Source organism: Phalangium opilio, unplaced genomic scaffold (genome assembly GCF_054372755.1).
Source record: "Phalangium opilio isolate 3A_F unplaced genomic scaffold, DU_Popi_V2 ptg000390l_1, whole genome shotgun sequence".
Lineage (NCBI taxonomy): Eukaryota > Metazoa > Arthropoda > Arachnida > Opiliones > Phalangiidae > Phalangium > Phalangium opilio.
Window position 1 is genome coordinate 3008419 of NW_028324234.1, and position 18706 is coordinate 3027124.

At 37.3% G+C, this 18706-nt stretch overlaps 2 protein-coding genes across 2 annotated transcripts; both read right to left on the reverse strand.

Annotated features, from left to right (window-relative positions):
- Nucleotides 1-1183: 1183 nt before the first annotated feature.
- On the reverse strand, nucleotides 1184-1495 carry LOC149596208 (uncharacterized). Its single transcript, XM_089861312.1, has one exon. It carries the CDS (start codon nucleotides 1493-1495, stop codon nucleotides 1184-1186), a length of 312 nt encoding a protein of 103 aa, XP_089717438.1.
- A 14865-nt stretch (nucleotides 1496-16360) lies between these two features.
- On the reverse strand, nucleotides 16361-18405 carry LOC149596209 (uncharacterized). The gene is made up of 2 exons (XM_089861313.1): nucleotides 16932-18405; nucleotides 16361-16428 (listed from the first exon to the last, which is right to left on the reverse strand). The coding sequence occupies exons 1-2, from the start codon at nucleotides 18403-18405 to the stop codon at nucleotides 16361-16363; spliced, it is 1542 nt and encodes a 513-aa protein (XP_089717439.1).
- Between the last annotated feature and the right edge of the window lie 301 nt (nucleotides 18406-18706).

Here is an 18706-nt window from a genome sequence, read left to right on the forward strand (position 1 = left end):
TTCTATGTATCTTTTACACGATAAACTCCATGACATTAGATGAGGTAAAAGTCACAAAATAATAGGATCCCATACTTTAATAACAAGTGGCAATATAAATACAATTCTAGTTAAAAAAAATAATTGTAACAGGAAAGGTAAGTGTGAAATGCTAAAATGAGGTCCTCGTTAAATAAAGAGGTGATTTTAGTTGGTACCTTTTACGTGAAACTAGAATTTATTTTGATTACTTTGAAGGTAAAGCTTTCTCAAAAAGAGAATGAAGATTATTTGTGTAATTGGATGATTGCAAAATAAATATTTACAGTCAACTGTTCTTGTATGGCCGGGCTGGGAGAATCATATTCTCATGTGGATGCAATATTATTTTTAATTGATTTAGGTGTCTCAATTTTGGAAAATCAGTTTTTGACTGAAAAATTAATTAAATGGCTTGTGCCTCATTTAAAATAAGTGTCATCTAAGCGTGCGCGGTATATTAACGTTTCATCAGCCAAGCATCGTAAAAAAGTTGGGAGCGATTAGTTATTGACGATATGGCACCAACCAGGCAGCAATATAAGCAAATATTGGTTAATCGAGTTAAGGATGATGAATTAAAGGAATATTCTGAAGTACAAGTGCTTTCAGCATGTCCTAAGAGGAGTTAGGGTGGTTTTCTTCTTCCAAAGTTGAAGGTTTCCCTGCTACGTTATGATATTAAATTAGCCAAAGCCTAGGCCATTTACGTCGTTGCAGTGTTAATTTAAGCCCCGCTTGTTGTACAAATACTGATAAAGGTTTTATCTGATAAAAAATTAATGCTACAAACTCTGTGACACTTTTGTACCAGAAAATCTTAACTAAAGAAATATTCTCGATGAAGGGCCTTTACCTGCTGTCTTCTTTTTGAAAGCTCTTAAATTTTAGCGCCATAGCGGTTACGATATAGTATTGGTCCATTTGAGCGCCGCAGAGTTTCTTTTTTATTTATTTAATTAATCCTGGGCCGTTCGGGACGGTGGTCCGCTGGCCCGTCATGCAAGGGAAGATTCAAAAATAGGGGAGATAGAGATCCATTTCAAAGAGTGTATTTACAGCATGTAGAATGTACAACTTTTTTATTTTTTATTATTTGACCCTTGGAATGCGGTAGTCCGTTGGGGTTACGGAAAATGCAACAGAAACTCGTGCCGTAGTTTGGTCACTGGAGTCCAGTGGACCCGAACCCTTGCGCCGCGCGATCAGTACTGGAGAGTGCGGTAGCCTCCTCCACCACTCGGGAGTAGGTGGGGGCTAGAAGAAGTCTGGCGATTGGCATTCCTGGGGTGACGTGGTAATGTTTGTCCGTGAGATTGAAGAAGATGACCTTGACTGGACCTCGGTAGTCCGGATAAATGATGCCGCCCCCGATGTGGAGGTCTTGTTCGAGTAGTTCTTGTAGGCCCGTGACAATGCCCACGTAAGAGTCCGGTATGGCGAAAGCTATTTCAGTGGTAATGGCATGTCTTTCCATCGGAGCTATGGAAACCGTTTCTGAACTATAAAGCGAGATTAATCCATTGGGGTTGCTTTCCGTGGTGGGGGGAACCGCACGTCCCGACAAGCGTTGGAATTTGAGGGTTGGTAGCGCCGCAGAGTTCTCATTAATCTTGTGGCGTTTTACGCGGGAATAATATCACGTGATCAGCCGCCAAATATGGAGAGAGGGTTTTTTTAGCATGGCTAACTTAATCACGTCCTTGAACGACTGGGCCGTGGTTCTATAACTGATTGTCGTCTGCTTCAAAATTGAGAGAACTTGATGGCACAATTATAAAATGGCAGCGTCTATCTTTAGATTTTTACTATACTTTCTTCAATAGAAATTGAGGCTTCCAATTTGATTAAATAGTACTGAAATTAAGCCAATTAAAGTTTCTATAAACGAAAATTAATCTTTTCGGATATTCAGTGTCTGAAAACAGAATGAATAGCAGCCGACGACAATCAGTCCGAAAAGTAATAGGGATACGTTTCTGGCAGCATTGCACCTTTGAAAATGGCGCTAGCTTTCGCCTCGGAGAATGAGCGACCGCCGTAGCAGCGGTGTTATTTCAATATGGACCAGGGCTATTTGGTAATCCAGAAAATGATATTGACAAACTCTTATCTGACCGATTTTTGAAATTACAGTGAGAAGTAAGCAATCGACCATAAATAACAATTTGAATCCTCAAACCCTAATATTAACCCAAGTTCTATGGGAAAATCAACGTTATACTGAAAATTCGTTTGCTAGCGTTGGCTCGCAGAATATTTTTCAGCCCGACACGGGGGAGAGAAGGGGGAATAAATTTAGGGGTAAAAGGCTCTCTCTCTCTCTTATATGAAAACTATGTATAAAGTGACTTGACTTTTAGAGCCCAAGACATGCTGATTCAAAATTTTAAACGGATTTTAATTTGGTTTCAAGTAATTTTATTTGGCACGGAATTGGAATTTTTCTGATTTTCCAGCTTTAAAATTTCCCTTATTTGTTTGTTGTGAAGTTAAAAATCGACATCTTTGACCTTGGATATAAAGGATGTGACCCTTGATTTGAAATTTTTCTTTCATGTAATTTAAATACGAATTGCAATGTGAAATATGCATATCTAGGCGAAATAATTTATGAACGCCATATTTATAATTTAATTTTCCTTTCGTTCAGATTCGGTGTCATTCAATAAAATTAAGTTTGGATTCGGAATATTGCTTTTCAGTTGGATCCTCGGAATGTTCTTGATGTTAACGTTTTTTGAAAATCTTCTTTTATCCAAAGTGACCATTCCGCCGGATATTAAAAGAATCGAAACTTTAGAAGACGTCTACTTTAGTAAACAATTACACTTAGTGTCACTAGATATGGGAAAGGTTCGCTACAATTTCGAGGTAGGTGTATAGGCCTCATATATAAGTTTTGTTTATATATATATGATAATGTTCTTGACTTGAAAAGAGAACAGATGACCACATGATGAGGGAAATATACAAAAGAATTACCTTTATGAAATCATTGGATTTAATATATGAACACGAACAAGTTTTAGAAGAATGTCACCAAGGACGTTCAGCTCTTCTAACACCCGATATCATGACGAAAGAGCAAATTCCGATATTTATTGAAGAGCTACCGTTTTCCTTTTACGCCTCTGAAAATCCATTTCTTTCCTTCTTCAGGGCGGTTCCATACAGAAAAGGATGTGATAAACGATTGTCCGATTTAATCATAACTTTGTAAGAAACCTTTTAGACAATTCAAATGTCAAACATAATTTTTTTAATCTTGCAATGAGGGGTTCGTTTCCATTCTAAAAATTTAATCAAATTTGAATATTCGGCTAACCCAATTTTATTGAACAGACGCCAACTATAATATTCGCGTGAGCGACCTGATAACAATTAACTACGGTTTCACATAAATGAGCTCTCTGTAAAGCATGGGAGCGTGGTCGAGCTCGCAGATCCCTGTGAAATACACAGAGGTATACCCTTAAGGGTTGTTAGACCCTTTTAGGTAAGATTTGACACCCGCCGGTATGGTTAAAAAAAAACAAAATCACAGTTTTTCGCCAGATTTCCCCTAGAAAAAGCGTTGGGTTTTTGAGGTCCACTCCATCCAATAACTACAGCGAAGTTTAGGAATACTTGTAAATTAACAATATGTATGAAGGTTAAACTTCTGAAGTTTCATTAAGAACAATTTTAGTCTGAGTATTTTGATTAACTTTCAAAATATGGCAAAAACATTGATGCTCTACCAAGTTAGCACATTAAGAGATATTTTGACCAATTTTCGTTCAGGTTGAAAAACAAGGTGCCTAGCCTCGTGCTTGCTAAACAAGGTAACTTCGTTAATAAAGTTTTAAAAAATCCTAAGCCTTTTTTAGAAATTTCCCTTACAGTGGGATCGGTATCTCTGATTTTTGTTGTTTTCAAAACTGTAACTTTAACACTTTACCGTAACAGATCATTGAACAAAATATAGTCGCTGAAGTAACAGATATTAACATTATTAGTTTTATCAAGAAGGAATTTACTATATCATGAGTGAATAATATGTTAGCTCCCTATAAGTTACTCAGGCTCCATAGGCGTAATGTATCCAGCGATTTCTTCTCATTTCGCCCGCGCGGGAATAAAATCCGAATATTGCACTCTCTCTTGTCGAAAAAAAAATCCCGCTCGTACGGCTCCTCGACCTCGAGTCGTCGGCTGCTTTTTCACCAAGGGAGTGTTTTAGTCGTGAATGTTTATGTTTTAACAATTTAACATTAAATCATGGCGTTTGTGTCAGTACTGAGACAAAACAAATGCAGGAACTCAATGCAATTTACCGATATTGATCAAGAATGCTAAAGATAAGAGTTGTTATTGTGACTGGAAACCAGAAAATTATACAACTGAGCTAAATCCAATCCACTGATTTCTTAACTGTTTCCTTAACCGAGGCTACTGAGCGAAATATTCGGCTGCTTAAATAGCTCCGATATCATTGGCTAGCTTCCACTACACGCGCTTCCGGGGAAAAACCGGAAAGAAGAGTAAATAAGATTTTCGTTCACATGGCAGCCGCAGAGCGTCGCATATAATTGGGAAGCCGGCGGCGCGGGAGAAAACGCTGGAGTATAAAAATGAATTGCCTGAGTAACTTATAGGGAGCTAACATGTTATTAACTCATGACTATATTAAGTTCCTTCTTGGTTTTATAGACCTTAATTTAAATTATCAGTTATTTTAAAAAGACTTATCTTGTGTTTTTTCAATTTACAAACATTATTTGCACTGTACCTTTGCTCTCCGTTTCAGTTCTAGAAAGAAATTGTGTTCCTCATGGATCTTTAAAGGAATAGTAATTTCGATTTATATATAAAGCTCCTACCTAAGAACTTTTGCCAATATTACTTTTCAATAGTTGTTAATACATGGTATTCTAAAAAAAATAATAAGTTTATTTTCATATTCAAGTAGATATATACACATCACTCTTAATTGAAATAAGGGATTATAAAACTTACAATTAAATAATCCACGGATTTTATGAAATATAATTTCAGAAATTGGTATTTTGGTTAAGAAACGAAAGCAAGAATTTCTTTCATATAACTTAAGTTTTATAATCATATCTTTAATTCTGAAAAATCGAATGTCTGTTACTTCAGAGAATCAATTTTGTCCATTTAACTTTTACATATTCCTAGCTTTGCTAACAAAGGAATTTATTAATAATTTTTCAAGCCACCATGAACAAAAATATACTGTAAAATAGCTCTTACACACATATAAAACACAGCTTCGTCAACGATGTTTCTTCAATAAAGGAATAGGGAGACCTTAACTCTATTGCAATATTCACTATTAAAAAACCTAGTAAATAAACTATGAGGAATAGGAGTGGAACTATATAACGGAATCCTAGAGCTACGCGGCTAAAGCTAGTTTGCGCAGAAAAACATTATGCAGCAAGGTAGGCTCTAGCTGATGGAACTGGATTTACTCTGAAGGGAATAAATTCAACCTCGCCTTTATCTGTGCAATTTTTAGAAACACTAGTGGTATTTGTTATTTCGCCATTTCCTCTGATATTTCGAATTCTTTGCATATTTAATATATATCTCAAAATTTCTTAATTATTAGCAAACTTTTTAAGTTGTTTTCGTAAAATACCTCTACTTCGTATTTTTTTTCTCCAATACTTGTTATTTCTCCAATTTCTTGCAATATTTCATGTCGCCACTTAAATGACGATCTAAGCTATGAATTGATTACTCCTACCCTAGGTTGTGACCTGTACTTCACGGAAATCATCAACAATTTAACATTTGTTTTGCAGAGCGTCATGGTTTAGCAGTGCCGATTTAATTCCACCAATAATTAAACTTGCCCGGTTTAAATGTAATTACAAAACACCCAATATGTTCGTACCTAAACACGGCCGTGAGGAAGAAGCTGTTAAACCTCTGACTTTGGAAAATATTATTCTTGAAATCTACATTTTGTTGATTGGAATTTCAATTTCTACGGCTGTTTTGTGCTTCGAAGGATTACTAAAAGCCACAAAAAGGAAATGAAACGTCAGCAGTAAAACGTGATGGAGAATCAGAGAACCACACTGAGAGAAGATGTTTTACATAGACATTTGTTAGAAATCATATTTCAGAATAAATCGGTCGAGTGGCAATTTGGTCGAATGGGATTCGATCCAATGGGAGGACACCGCTGGGCTATGTCAGTATCACATGGTTTTTTAGTTCAAATACATTATGCATGACGTCAGGGGTGGCGATTTCTACACCTCTTCACCTGTTATTCAAGCAGATAGAACCAGAACATAGCCTATTAATGATTCCAAGCAGAAGCACAAGAAATATATGTATTCCTGGTACAGCATATTGCCTGTTTGCTTCGGCAAAAAGAAATTAAAAATTCTTTCTATAAATATTTATTCGAATGATTTTGCTCATTAATTTTAATTAGTTCTAAGGCCTTGTCTATTTTTGTTTGGGTTAAGCCTTTAACTCGCTTATTAATATTATTAGTAAATATCGCGAAGTGATAAATGTGATATTTTAATCATTATCCATTTTAAATTTATTTCGTGCGCGGACATAATATATGGGGCGGTACCTGGCTGTATTAAGGTACACGTAGAATAAGTTGTTTCTAAGTATGTTAAACTGAAATTAAAAATAAACCCTAAGGAAGCTTTCTAAATTCCTTTGTTTTTAATTAATTCCAATCCACGAGCAATTTTTTTAAAGAAGCATCCTTTCTCTTGGCGGCGGCGCACATTGGGCACCGACAAATTGAAGAAAAGGGCTTGCGTGACTTGTGAATCGGGTAAGTAGAAGCAGAGTTATTGGCATTTGTCTTTATTTTTGGCGCCATTTTCCAATATGGCGAAAATTCCGCCAACGTGAGAGTGAGGGAGCCCAGAAGCTGGGCTTACAGGAGTGCACCACATCCCAAAAATCATTACCCATTTTCTGCGTAGAGCTTTTGTCACTCTCTCCTCAATATCCCCCCTCTCATATCGTGAATAATTTCGAACAGGGTCGGTGTTTATTTAGAAATGACCAAATCATTGCTTTTGGTTAGAGTATAAGTTTATAAGATATGTTCCATAAGTAGGATGACACAACCTATACTTCGTAATGCTAGAGACTTACTGAGAGCTAGTTCCAGAACAACGCTAGCATTGACTACACTCGGTTTTGCAATTTCCAGTATATCTTCCTATTTACTCTGTACTAAGCCTTTGACAGCAGCGCCTCACCAGGCGTCGCTTTACAAGAATCTATGACCTACGTCACTTCATAACAAGCTCTCAGTAACCAGTGACAAACCTATAGAACACATCTTATGAACTCATGGTTAGAGAAAATGATTTCTTGTACGTACTGTATTATTATGTAAATTTTATTTGCGTTTGACTTAATTTTGATTTTATGATAGGAGTGCACTGATTGCACTCCAACTTTGATTAGCAATTTCAATACTGGGTCCGAATTAGCCTTGAAGCAGAACAAACTCAAAGCGAAAATATGTTCAATTCCATCGATTTTATTGAAATCGTTGTATTTTTCCCCGGAGATGTAATTGGGTAAACTAATTATTCACGTATTGACTTTCGCCTTGTACCTAGTACTTTTCAGTTGGAACCTAATTTTTTTTCGCAGTGGGAATTGCCAAATTTGCTTTTATTATCGACTACGTCTACAGCCAACGTGCATAATCAAATATATTTAGCCATATCGCATATATATGTATACGATAGGCTTTTTGTTTAACCTGGTGTGTAGAAGAAGAATAAGATGTTACGTTAGTCAATTTTACCTATCCGCGTGACGATGACGTCACGGAGAGGTATTACACTGGACGTCTCTGTGTCTGTCACCGCGTTTTCAGTTGGTAAAACGGAGCAAACGTGTTCGCAGAAAGCAATTTTTGGCTTCTACTCCCATCGTAAGGATTAAGAAATACGCGGCGATCGGGTTACGAGACACGTCTAGCCTCCTAATGGCAGGGCTTCCCCCAAAGGGTTTTCTTATGACGATCACTGGCTTTATGTGCCTTAAATTTCCAAAAATTGTTGGAGGCATACGCTTAAATTCAAACGTCAACAATAGCTATGTTTAAAATGATTTTAGGAAAAAAGTTTCTTAAAACGATTTAACTAGAATAAAGGTAAATTAATGGCGATTAAAATAATTAATACCAATTATGTTTATTTAATTATTTAAGGAAAACCTCTTAAGGGACCGTCCATAAACTACGTCACGCGAAAAAAAGCATTTTCTGACCCCCCCGTCCCCCCAGATCACGCTTCGTCACGCTTTCCTCAGACCCCTCCCCTAAAAACCACGTCACATTTCTTTAACCCCCCCCCCCCCTCCGCACTATGATTTGTCTTAATTTACAAATTTAATTTGATTAATTTCTTAAGTGATATGCCACTCTCGCAGAAATATTTTGCTCGGCTGAAAATTCAAAGTTCTCTTCCGTTTTAACATGAATTTATTTATTAACATGAATATATATGTGTATCATTAGCCTTTCTATCATGTTATTCAGGGATGGGAGGGACCTTTCTATTACATACGCGTTTAACGTCATCGCGGTAGCCAATCAAAATCGAGACACCTGGAAGTTCGAACAGCAGACGACCAGTTTAACAAAATTGTATGAGGGATACAATTTTCGGTTAGGTTCACCAAACTGCGTCAACTGAATATTAAAAATGATCGCCAATACGTGAATAAATATCTCAACACGATGTCCGAAAGTGATAGTGATCTTTTAATCTTTATATTAAGTGCCTGCAATGTTTTTCCTAATCTGAAACTGAAAACTGTTGGTAAAGTGCTAAGCCTTGGCCATTATGAAAATTAATGTAACGGTTGAAAGTAAACTACTAACATTTTAAATCGTGAGAATTGATGATGCTGGTTTTTTTCCCTGCTGTTGGAGTTAAATGAATGCGGTAGTTGATCAATTTACAAGCATAATAAGCCTTCCGCGTGACAAGAGCTTTAGCTTTAAAAACAAACCGACAGAAATCCTCTGACGTCACTAAAACTAAGCCCCTCCCATCCCTGAATATGTAGTTTAACAAGTCAATGCTGATATACATTCATGTTAATAAATAAATTCATGGTTTTAAGCTTTTTCCCTCTGATTGACCTTTAGAATTTTAATGTCTGGATTTGCTTTTTATAAGCTTCAACAAAGTTCCATAAAGCTTAGTTAAAGGGGCACACTTTTTAGGTTTCGACACTGTCACCGAAAACAGACTAATCGAGCTTGAGATTTAGAAAATTTGCCAAAGAAACTAAACCATTTCAATCGGCAGGGGAATTTGATTCATACTCAAAAATAATAGGGGCGAATAAACAGAGTCATAAGAGAGAATACGCTTTTTATTTTAAATGCGTTATTTAAATTAGCTATAAAAAGGTGTAAATAGTTGATAATTGCATAAAGTTTCTACTATTTAAGCGATGATGGAATAACAATTTTGGTAAATTATTGTAACGGTGCACTTTGGAATGTTGTCTTTCCCTCTTCTATAACATAAGAGAGCCAATCGGCCTCTTACTGACTTCGTAACAAAATCAATGCTAAATGTGACGTCACGCATAGAAGAACCCCTCCCTCCCCCTTGTCACGGACCGTCACAAATTTAGAAACCCCCTCCCCCCCATAAGAGTGTGACGTAGTTTATGGACGGTCCCTAATTGCAATCGCGACTAGGAGAGGTTTTTATTTTGGTTTCCCAACTTGTAAATAGTATTTGTATTTCTCACAGCTGGCTCCTATATTTTTTTCCTAATTTTAATTTTTTCTCGTCTACCGGACCACCGAGATTTAAACCACGGACATTCCAAACGACAGCCCAATACTACACTAACTCGCCTACAGACACTTGTTGCGAGAGGGTTGCAAAGATAGTTGTAGTGTTGCGAGCGCGCTGATTATTAACCCTGGCCTCCTCCAATATAGGTGTGGTCCATGATGAACTGAGTGAGCTGTAGATAATTTAAGACTCCGAGCAGGGCCGGAAATCAGAAAAATTTGTTATAGGACATGCGTCCAGTGCCCAGTATGACTGGCAATTTATAGGACATTGTCCACTGAAGTGTAGAAAAAATAGTGTCGCATCTCCATAGTCAAGTTATCCAAACCCAGTCCAGTGACTGTAACATTTTATAGTTTTATTGGACAATGTCCAGTGTCCTTTGCTTATTTCTGGCCCTGACTCCGAGCAGGCGAGTATTGTTTTGACTCGTTCTTTGACGACTATGCCCATAAGTCTATCGGTATCTTTGGGACCGCCCATAAACTGCGTCACACTCTTATGGGGGGAGGGGGTTTCTAAATTTGTGACGGTCCGTGACAAGGGGGAGGGAGGTGTTCTTCGATGCGTGACGTCACATTTAGCATTGATTTTGTTACGAAGTCAGTAAGAGGCCGATTGGCTCTCTTATGTTATAGAAGAAGAAATACAACATTCCGTAGTCCACCGTTACAATAATTTACCAATAGTAGAAAGTTTAAGCAATTATCTACTATTTACACCTTTATATAGCCAATTTAAATAGCGCATTTAAAATAAACAGCGTAAACTCTCTTATGTCTCTGTTTATTCGCCCCTATTATTTGTGAGGATGAGTCAAATCCCCCTGCCGATTGAAATGGTTTCGATTCTTTGGCAAATTTTCCAAATCTTAAGCTCGATTAGTCTGTTTTCGGTGACAGTGTCGAAACATAAAAAGTGTGCCCCTTTAACTAAGCTTTATGGAATTTTTTTGAAGCTTATAAAAAGCACATCCAGACATTTAAATTCTAAAGGTCAATCAGAGGGAAAAAGCTTAAAACGGAAGAGAACTTGAATTTTCAGCCGAGCAAAATATTTCTGAGAGGGCGGCATATCACTCAAGAAATTAATCAAATTAAATTTGTAAGCTAAGACAAATCATAGTGCGGAGGGGGGGGGTTAAAGAAATGTGACGTGGTTTTTAGGGGAGGGGTCTGAGAAAAGCGTGACAAAGCGTGATCTGGGGGGGAACGGGGGGGTCAGAAAATGCTTTTTTTCGCGTGACGTAGTTTATGGACGGTCTCTAATGCATTTTTCCTTTAATTATTTCTAAAAATTTAATCCTTCTATATCTATATAAATCAAAGTCCTGGCTGACTGACTGACTGATAATCTACGCCCAGCCCAAACCGCTTGCCCTAGAAGGCTAAACATTTGCAGGAACGCTACTCATAACTAGTAGGCACGTACTAAGAAACATTTTTCCAATACGCCGCCATCTTAAAAAATGGCGCCCAGAAATGTAAAAACTCTTCTCTATGCAACAGAAAGTCCGCGCGTTTCAACCGATTTCACAGATATTTAGTACACGGGTTTCCTTTAACCTATAGACGGACTGAATGGTCTTTTGGGTTCGATTTGTTGCCATCTTTTTAAATGGCGGCCAAAAACTTAAAAACCCTTCTTTATGGAATAATGTCCGCATGAAAAGTAATAAAAAATGTCCCGACGGGCTGACTGGCAACGCCGAGTGCCTTCGCTCCTAGGGTGCTACAAAAATATTAGTCATCAGTAAAATCTACCCATTCTTTGTATCATTTTGATGGAAGTTCTTATTACACGCGAACGACGCCGTGGGTAACAGCTAGTAGTCACTATTTAATTCAATCAACTGATTTTCTTGCTATCGATAAATTGAAAGAATTACATATCTACGCCATATCAAGAACAATTCCAATTTCCGAAAACATTTGATCATGAAATCAGTTATTTGAAGGAAGTACGTGTTGAAGGATCAATATAGAATATTTGGAATAATCACGCTGCCTCGCACCCAAAGAAAAATCATCCCCTCCCCGTATTTCTAGGAGATATTTCACTAGCAGTAAATTTATTGAAGCAGGAACAGCGAGAGAACGTAAATGATGTGGCTTAATTATGGGCTAGACTATCTTGTTGTTTATGTAGCGTTTCGACTACCATAGTCCATTTGATCACGATTTAAATTGCTGCGTAATGTGTGACATGTGAAACCAAAAATAGAGCAACAGGGCAACCTCCTAAGGGTGTCATTTTTGATTCTTGGTGTCATGAAATCATTATTATAACCAAAAATTTATACATGGGATAAGAATAATAGATCAAAAGCTTTTATTATATTCAATTCAAACTAAATTTTTCTAATCAAAAGTTAAAAATCAATTGACACGCAACTAAGTACATCTTTAATATTTATTCATGAAGTTCTTTTATTGCTTCGATCGGTTTGTTAGGACATCATTCCATTTTTTTCCTATTTAATTATTCATAAACCGAACATGCCGGAAACCTTATAAAACTCCGTTTAGCAACTTTGCTTATTTATTGTTGAAGGCTTTCCGTAACGGTACTAAGTAATCTTTAACCATAGCACATTAGCTAAAACTTTGAAATGTACGATATTTCGAAAATCAGAAGTGTTGGTCATAGAGTTAAAGTCGGAGTTGAAGAAATCTTTCCTCAAATGCAAATGGAAGTTAGGAATGGACAAGTCGTTAGCGCGTTTGGATATTCTATGGATTGTGTCAGAACCATATCAAATTACTTCAATTTCAGGTGCGATAAGTAACGTAATAACCCTAAGTATGACAATAAAATCCTTTAATGGAGCGGTGCCTAACATAACCTACATTACTCTAGCCTAGTCCGACGAACGACGTTAAAATTCTTATCAAATCGAAGGAATTACTACATAAATCCTCTCGATTTGAAATACGTCACTTCGTAAATTTTGAAAATATACTTTGGCACATTTCGGCTGAATGGGATTGCCGTCTAATGTAAATTCAGCTAAATTGGATTCTGTCAATGGTAATTCGGTTTAAAGGCCGACTTCCAGAGAAAAGGGTTCGAGCGAACTGAAAACCGAGCATCGAGACTAACAATGGAGCGACCGTGCCGATATTCGAATCCCTGCCGGGGCCAAAGTTGGAAAGGTTCTAACTAACTGAACGCCGTGCAATGCGGTTCGAGCGAACTGAAGATACACAATAGAGAATTGGCTTCAGAGGGTGGCAAAAATTCGGGAGGAAAAAATTTAAAAGGATTTCTATTGTTTATATTCAGTTCGCTAGAACCGCATTGCACGGCTTTCAGTTAGCTAGAACCCTTCAAACTTTTGCCCCAGCGGGGATTCGAAAATCGGCACGGTCGCTCCATTGTTTGTCTCGATACTCGGTTTTTAGTTCACTAGAACCCTTTTCGCTGGAAGTCCGCCTTTAATGCGATATGTCCATTGGTAATTCGGTTCATAGGGTGGATATCCTTTTGATTACAAAATGTTTGAAGGGTCGAAAATACGCATTTATGACTTAAATAAATAGATTTCTTTTAAAAGCAATAATCTTACTGAAAGAAATGCAAGAGTAGAACATAATATTTTTGTCCTGTAAATAGCGCGTAAAAATTGGGGTAACTATTTTTTTGGGAATCCGCTGAGCTTTACGGCGGAACTTTGTTGATACGGGCTTTTAACCAGTTTAGTACTTCCCTCCCAAGGGGGTTATTATGAACTCCTGGTGCTACTACTATTACTGTTTCACTTTATTGTTAATTCTGTTTGCCTGAAATAATAATCCGGTTAAAGAGCTCCGCGTTTCTTACTAGTCTTTTTAATGGATATAGTTACGAGTTGGTATTGTCGAAAGAACGAAGTTTCGGGTTCAAGAAACGAGGCAAATGGTTCGGAGTCGTAAGAGTGCTTCAAAGAAAAGTAAAGATGACTTTTACACATCTCACTTTCACACAAACCCAAAACCTTTTATTTGCTATATTAAAGTTGTCACTGTCGCTGACATATTACATTTTTTATGTAAAGTTATATTTCACAAAAAAAAACTTTTCTTAAAATAATTTAACCTTTCTGTATATTTATTCCAAACTATCTGAGATAATAGTATTACGGTATTTAGTTCAAAGAAAAATAGTTTTAAAAACTTGACAAATTGAGAATCTTTATTGGTAATTAAAATTGGAATTGGCTTGACCACATATTTTAACCTTTTCTATCTTTCGTACCGTTGTAAGTGCCATCATAAAATAGACGAGCTCAGGTCTGATAGGCTTAAATGTGACCTCTGCAAATTAAAGTTTACCTTCTTCCTAGGTATCCATAAAAGTGTCATAGACATTAAATATAAAATTATTTTATCCATGTACGCTAGAGACGAGTCGGGTCTACTTTCTTTTCGACCCGACCCGGCCCGAGTCCAACTTTAAATTATAAACTTAACCCGACCCGACCCGAAAAAACAATTAAAATAAAAACCCGACCCGACCCGACGGGTTCGGGTCGGGTCGGGTCGAAAAAGCCCGATTAAATCGGGGGCCCGACTCGTCTCTAATGTACGCATTATATTATGTTATTTTGCTTCAAATAAATTATCAATTCATCAAACCTAAACCTAATAATTCTCTCTTTAAAGGGCAAGTATCATTTATGTCGTAAAATTTTAAGCATGTCTACTACTTAGTCTGTGATATACAATAATGATCTTTCAATAATTTCACGATTTTGCATTATAAAACGTTAGATGTACCGACAAGAAATTTGGTCCACTCAAAACACAATCCTCATAACTTCGCGCTAATAGAAGTTGATGTTAATTCCCTGTGACGTGGAAGCTGAAAAGCGTGCACGAAATAAGGCTTAGGCTTAAGCCTAGTCTTACATACTTTAGACTAAATTTAAACTTTAAATTAAAGCATGCAACTCGCGTGTGCCAACCTCTTGAAAGAAGGGGAGAGAAAATAATTCCCGGGCATTAGGAATATCACTGTAATTTTTTTTTCAACCTGTTTTTTTAAATTATTTCAAAAATTTCTATCTTGGTGAAATCTTATCCGATTTTAACGAAACTTGTCTTGATTTAAAGAGAACATTACCCTCTACGTCAATAATTTTATATCACTCTCTTTAGGAAGTAAACTTTAGCATGACGCTTCAGAACAGCTTACCAAGAAGTCTGGTGGTGGATTTTGTCCATCCAGATGTCAATGACAAAGCCACCTTCGTTATGCGCGCTCCGCTTGAATTGCCAAGAGCCCTGGCACTAATTAAACCATTTAGCTTGGAAGTAAGTACACCAGTATAGAAGCTCAAAATATCATAAGACGGGTAGACGGGCGCGGGCAAAAGGGACTAGTGCGTGGTAAGCTTTAGTGATCGGAAAGATAATTTAGTCCTAAAGAGACATATCCGGAAATTTAAAGGTGAGCTTAAGAGAATACATCTCATTTACCCATGTCTATCTTTGCTTTGAAATTTCTAGTAATATGGTTGTACCAGAAAATAAAATGATCCTTATTTACCTCCTACACTAAATGCATTAAGCGTTACTAAGAAATTTGAAGGATTCAAAATGTATTAGATTACTAATCTCCTGTTGCTCGTGCCGTAATTTCCTTGCCGTCACCGCGTCTAGTTTTCCCAAGGATGATGAGGGGAGGGTGCGAAATCTGAGAGAAATATAGGCGCGCTAACTGTGGAACGACTCAGTTTGGGTGGGACGCCAAAAATGAGGGGAGGAATAGTCGGACGCATTGGTAATTGGCTAACAAGGGCTACAGACGAACCAATTATAATTGATTCCGAGAATTCCTCCCCCATTTTTGGTGTCCCATCCAACCTGAGCAGTTCCACAGTTAGCGCACCTATTTCTCTCAGATTTCGCATCATACCACCATCATCCTTGGTTTTCCTATCCCCATTGCGTTTAAAAGATCCAGGCAAAAAAATATTTCTTCATTGTAACTTTGCTTGGTATGGATTTGCATTCTGTGCCTGTTTCCCGCTATGGCCATTTTCTTGAAGTTTTTGGCGGTGCGATTTTTTGTCGATTTGAAAGCCTCGAATAAAAGGTTTTTTTGGTCGTTCGGTGACGCTCTTTGGTACGAATACGGCGCCCTCCTTGACACCGGAGCCGATCCACCCAGGCGATTGGATCGCAGTTCCATGAAAGTCGGCTTGATTGGTTGGCTCATTTTTTCCATGATCGCTTACGCTTCCTTTTCGGGTCAATTGAGTAAGAAGCAAACTATCTTTCATATATTTCGCTATATTAAGTTGTAGGCCTAGATGGAATTCGGTTTACGCTCGCGCTTTTCATAGACGAGTTTGCCCCTAGAAGTTCGACAATAAATGATAATCATGGGTCGTCTACTTTTTCATTACTGTCTCACTTTTTGTTATTTCTTTGTGTATATGTTACTTATGGTATCTTTTTTTGAGCAGTTTCATTTTTGAACTTTCCGGGTTTGGAGGAACCGATCGACACTTTGACCAATTAGCTGCCGCTGTCCATCAAGGGAAGATAGTTGCGGGCAGTTTGCGTAGCACTTTCTTTCATCAAGCCTTAGAGGTAAGTTATATTATAAAAAAACCGTTTTTACAAACGGAAAAAACCTGATATATACTACATCGTTGATTTTGTGTCGCAACTCACTGTTCTTGTCACGGCTTCTAAGGGACAGATATTATTTATTCTAACCGTTTCATATAACACCACCATTTATTAAAGCGGTAACATTACGTCATGACAATTAATATCACATGTCATGACAGCACCAATTATTAAAGCGGTAATATTACGTCATGACTATTAATTTCACATGTCACAGCTAAAAACTGTCGATTCTTATCAGGGGCGTCAACTTCATTATCTTAACACATTTTCTTTACTTTTTATTTCGGCTGACATTTTTTGAAGCCAAAAATAAATTATTTTTGCCATAACACCAAATCGCTCTTTTGTCTTTTGTTTATAGTAAGTTCATCATACAACATATTTTCTTTCCAGATATTTAATTCACCAATGCAGCCAATTTTAAGACGAGCCTCTAAATGTGTCAAATTACAGAAAGGAGGATCACCTTTCACAGGGGAAAGTTGTAATAGATCGCCAAACATAAGCACACTAACCCCACCAAAGAGTTTGTCGCTGTCACTAATTTCGCATAACCGCAAATGGATATAAACTAAAAGTAGAGAAGACACCATGGATATTTCATCTATCACTAGAAGTTTTAGAGCACGAAGTGTGTTTCTCATAGCTGCTAAGCTATCATGCCCTAATTTTGTATATTTGGCTGTTTTTCCATGCTCAACGGGCAGAAGTAAAAGGCGATGAAGTGTTACACCACATATGTTTAAAGCTGCCAGACCAGTTGGAGCAGCTAGTGCAACACTTCTATTGCTCTTGTATATGTAGGATACGAATTTTTCAATTGTTTTTATCAAGTAGCTTTTGCCATAGCCACCAGAGCCACTGATGAACATGACTAAATTACTTTTGTTGGGGTCTTGACTGCTGAAATGTTCCTTAACCTTGTTAAAGATAAGGAGTTGATCTTCTTGAAGGGAGTTTATTTGTATAGTTAAATCTTTGGAAGACAAACTATCATTTTTATCCATGGATGTGTGAACTTCGATCATGGCAGTTTCAGCTTCATTGTTCTCTTTAGCTTGAAAGGCGTTTTGAATATCATCACTGTTTACTCTACGTGGTTCATTTTGAGACTTGTCTTGAAGAAGTTTTTTATTAAGGTCAAGCTGCGCTTTTTTAATATATTGTAGCTTTTCATGATATTGCATCATAGCCTGCAAGTTTTCCGAACAATTTTCAAAGGCCTTGGCGTAAGATGGAAGACCATTTAACAGTTCAGTCTCCATTCGCCACGGTTGGAAAAGCATTAATAAGGTACGGAAGTAGTTTTCACACTCTGTGTCAGATTTATCAGGATCATAGTTGTTATGCTGAATTAAAAATGGTTTACTTCGCTTTCTAAGGAAGCCAAGGTTATTTTTCAATTTCATGTTATTATTGGGTGTAGCAGTTTTGGCTGTATTCCTATAATAAAAGCGAGCGAAATCGTATAAGCATGTCTTTTCAAGTTGATCCGGTCTATTTGGGTAGATATCTTCAGTCATGTTGACCATATAAATGTCATTGCTATTGGGATCTATATTTTTTAAGTGTTGAAGGTCCTTAAAGGTTTTGAGAATACGCTTCCTTGCTTCTTTGGCAGCAGTGTTTATGTAGAGAACTGATGCAGATTTTCCATACAAATGATGACCCAACAATCTATCGGCAACTTCATAAGCACCACATTCCCGATGTGTGAGCCGCCTGAGTCCTAAACACCAAAGACGTTTTTTCATATCAGCATTTGCTAGCTCTGCCCACATATCTTCTAACTGAGATTTTTCTTTTTTGGTAACATACGAGGTTATGTATTTCGCAATGGCCATCTCGTTGTCTGCTACATATTGAATGTCCATGTTAGCATTCATAGCTAAAAGTAACAGGGGGTTGTAATCGTTTACATACATTTCGCTTACATTTCTAGGAAGAGAATACAGTCTTTTAGAGGATTTTGCAGATAAATGAGCATTGATAGATGAATGAACATCGATAAATTCGGCTTTTTGCGTAGCCTGCCTTGGAAACATAAAACGACATTTAGCTTTATTATTACCACTTTTTTTTTACTTTTGCGCTCTTTAGAGCAGCGAAAGTATTGTTCTGACCCTTGCTGGAACGCTGGGCGCCTTTTTTCCCCCCTTTTCCCCTTTTTTTCGCGTGCGCGTTCGGATATTTCCAACTAAACAAATATTTTGAATTTCAAATTTC

What these genes read in the sequence shown, in the direction of transcription:
- LOC149596209 (XM_089861313.1), bottom strand. Translation starts at nt 18,405, where the DNA reads ATGTATGTAAACGATTACAACCCCCTGTTACTTTTAGCTATGAATGCT. An exon ending in GAAAGGTGATCCTCCTTTCT is followed by an intron (nt 16,429 to 16,931) that starts GTAATTTGACAC and finishes CTTACCTCTAAG; the next exon opens with GCTTGATGAAAGAAAGTGCT.
- LOC149596208 (XM_089861312.1), bottom strand. Translation starts at nt 1,495, where the DNA reads ATGGAAAGACATGCCATTACCACTGAAATAGCTTTCGCCATACCGGAC.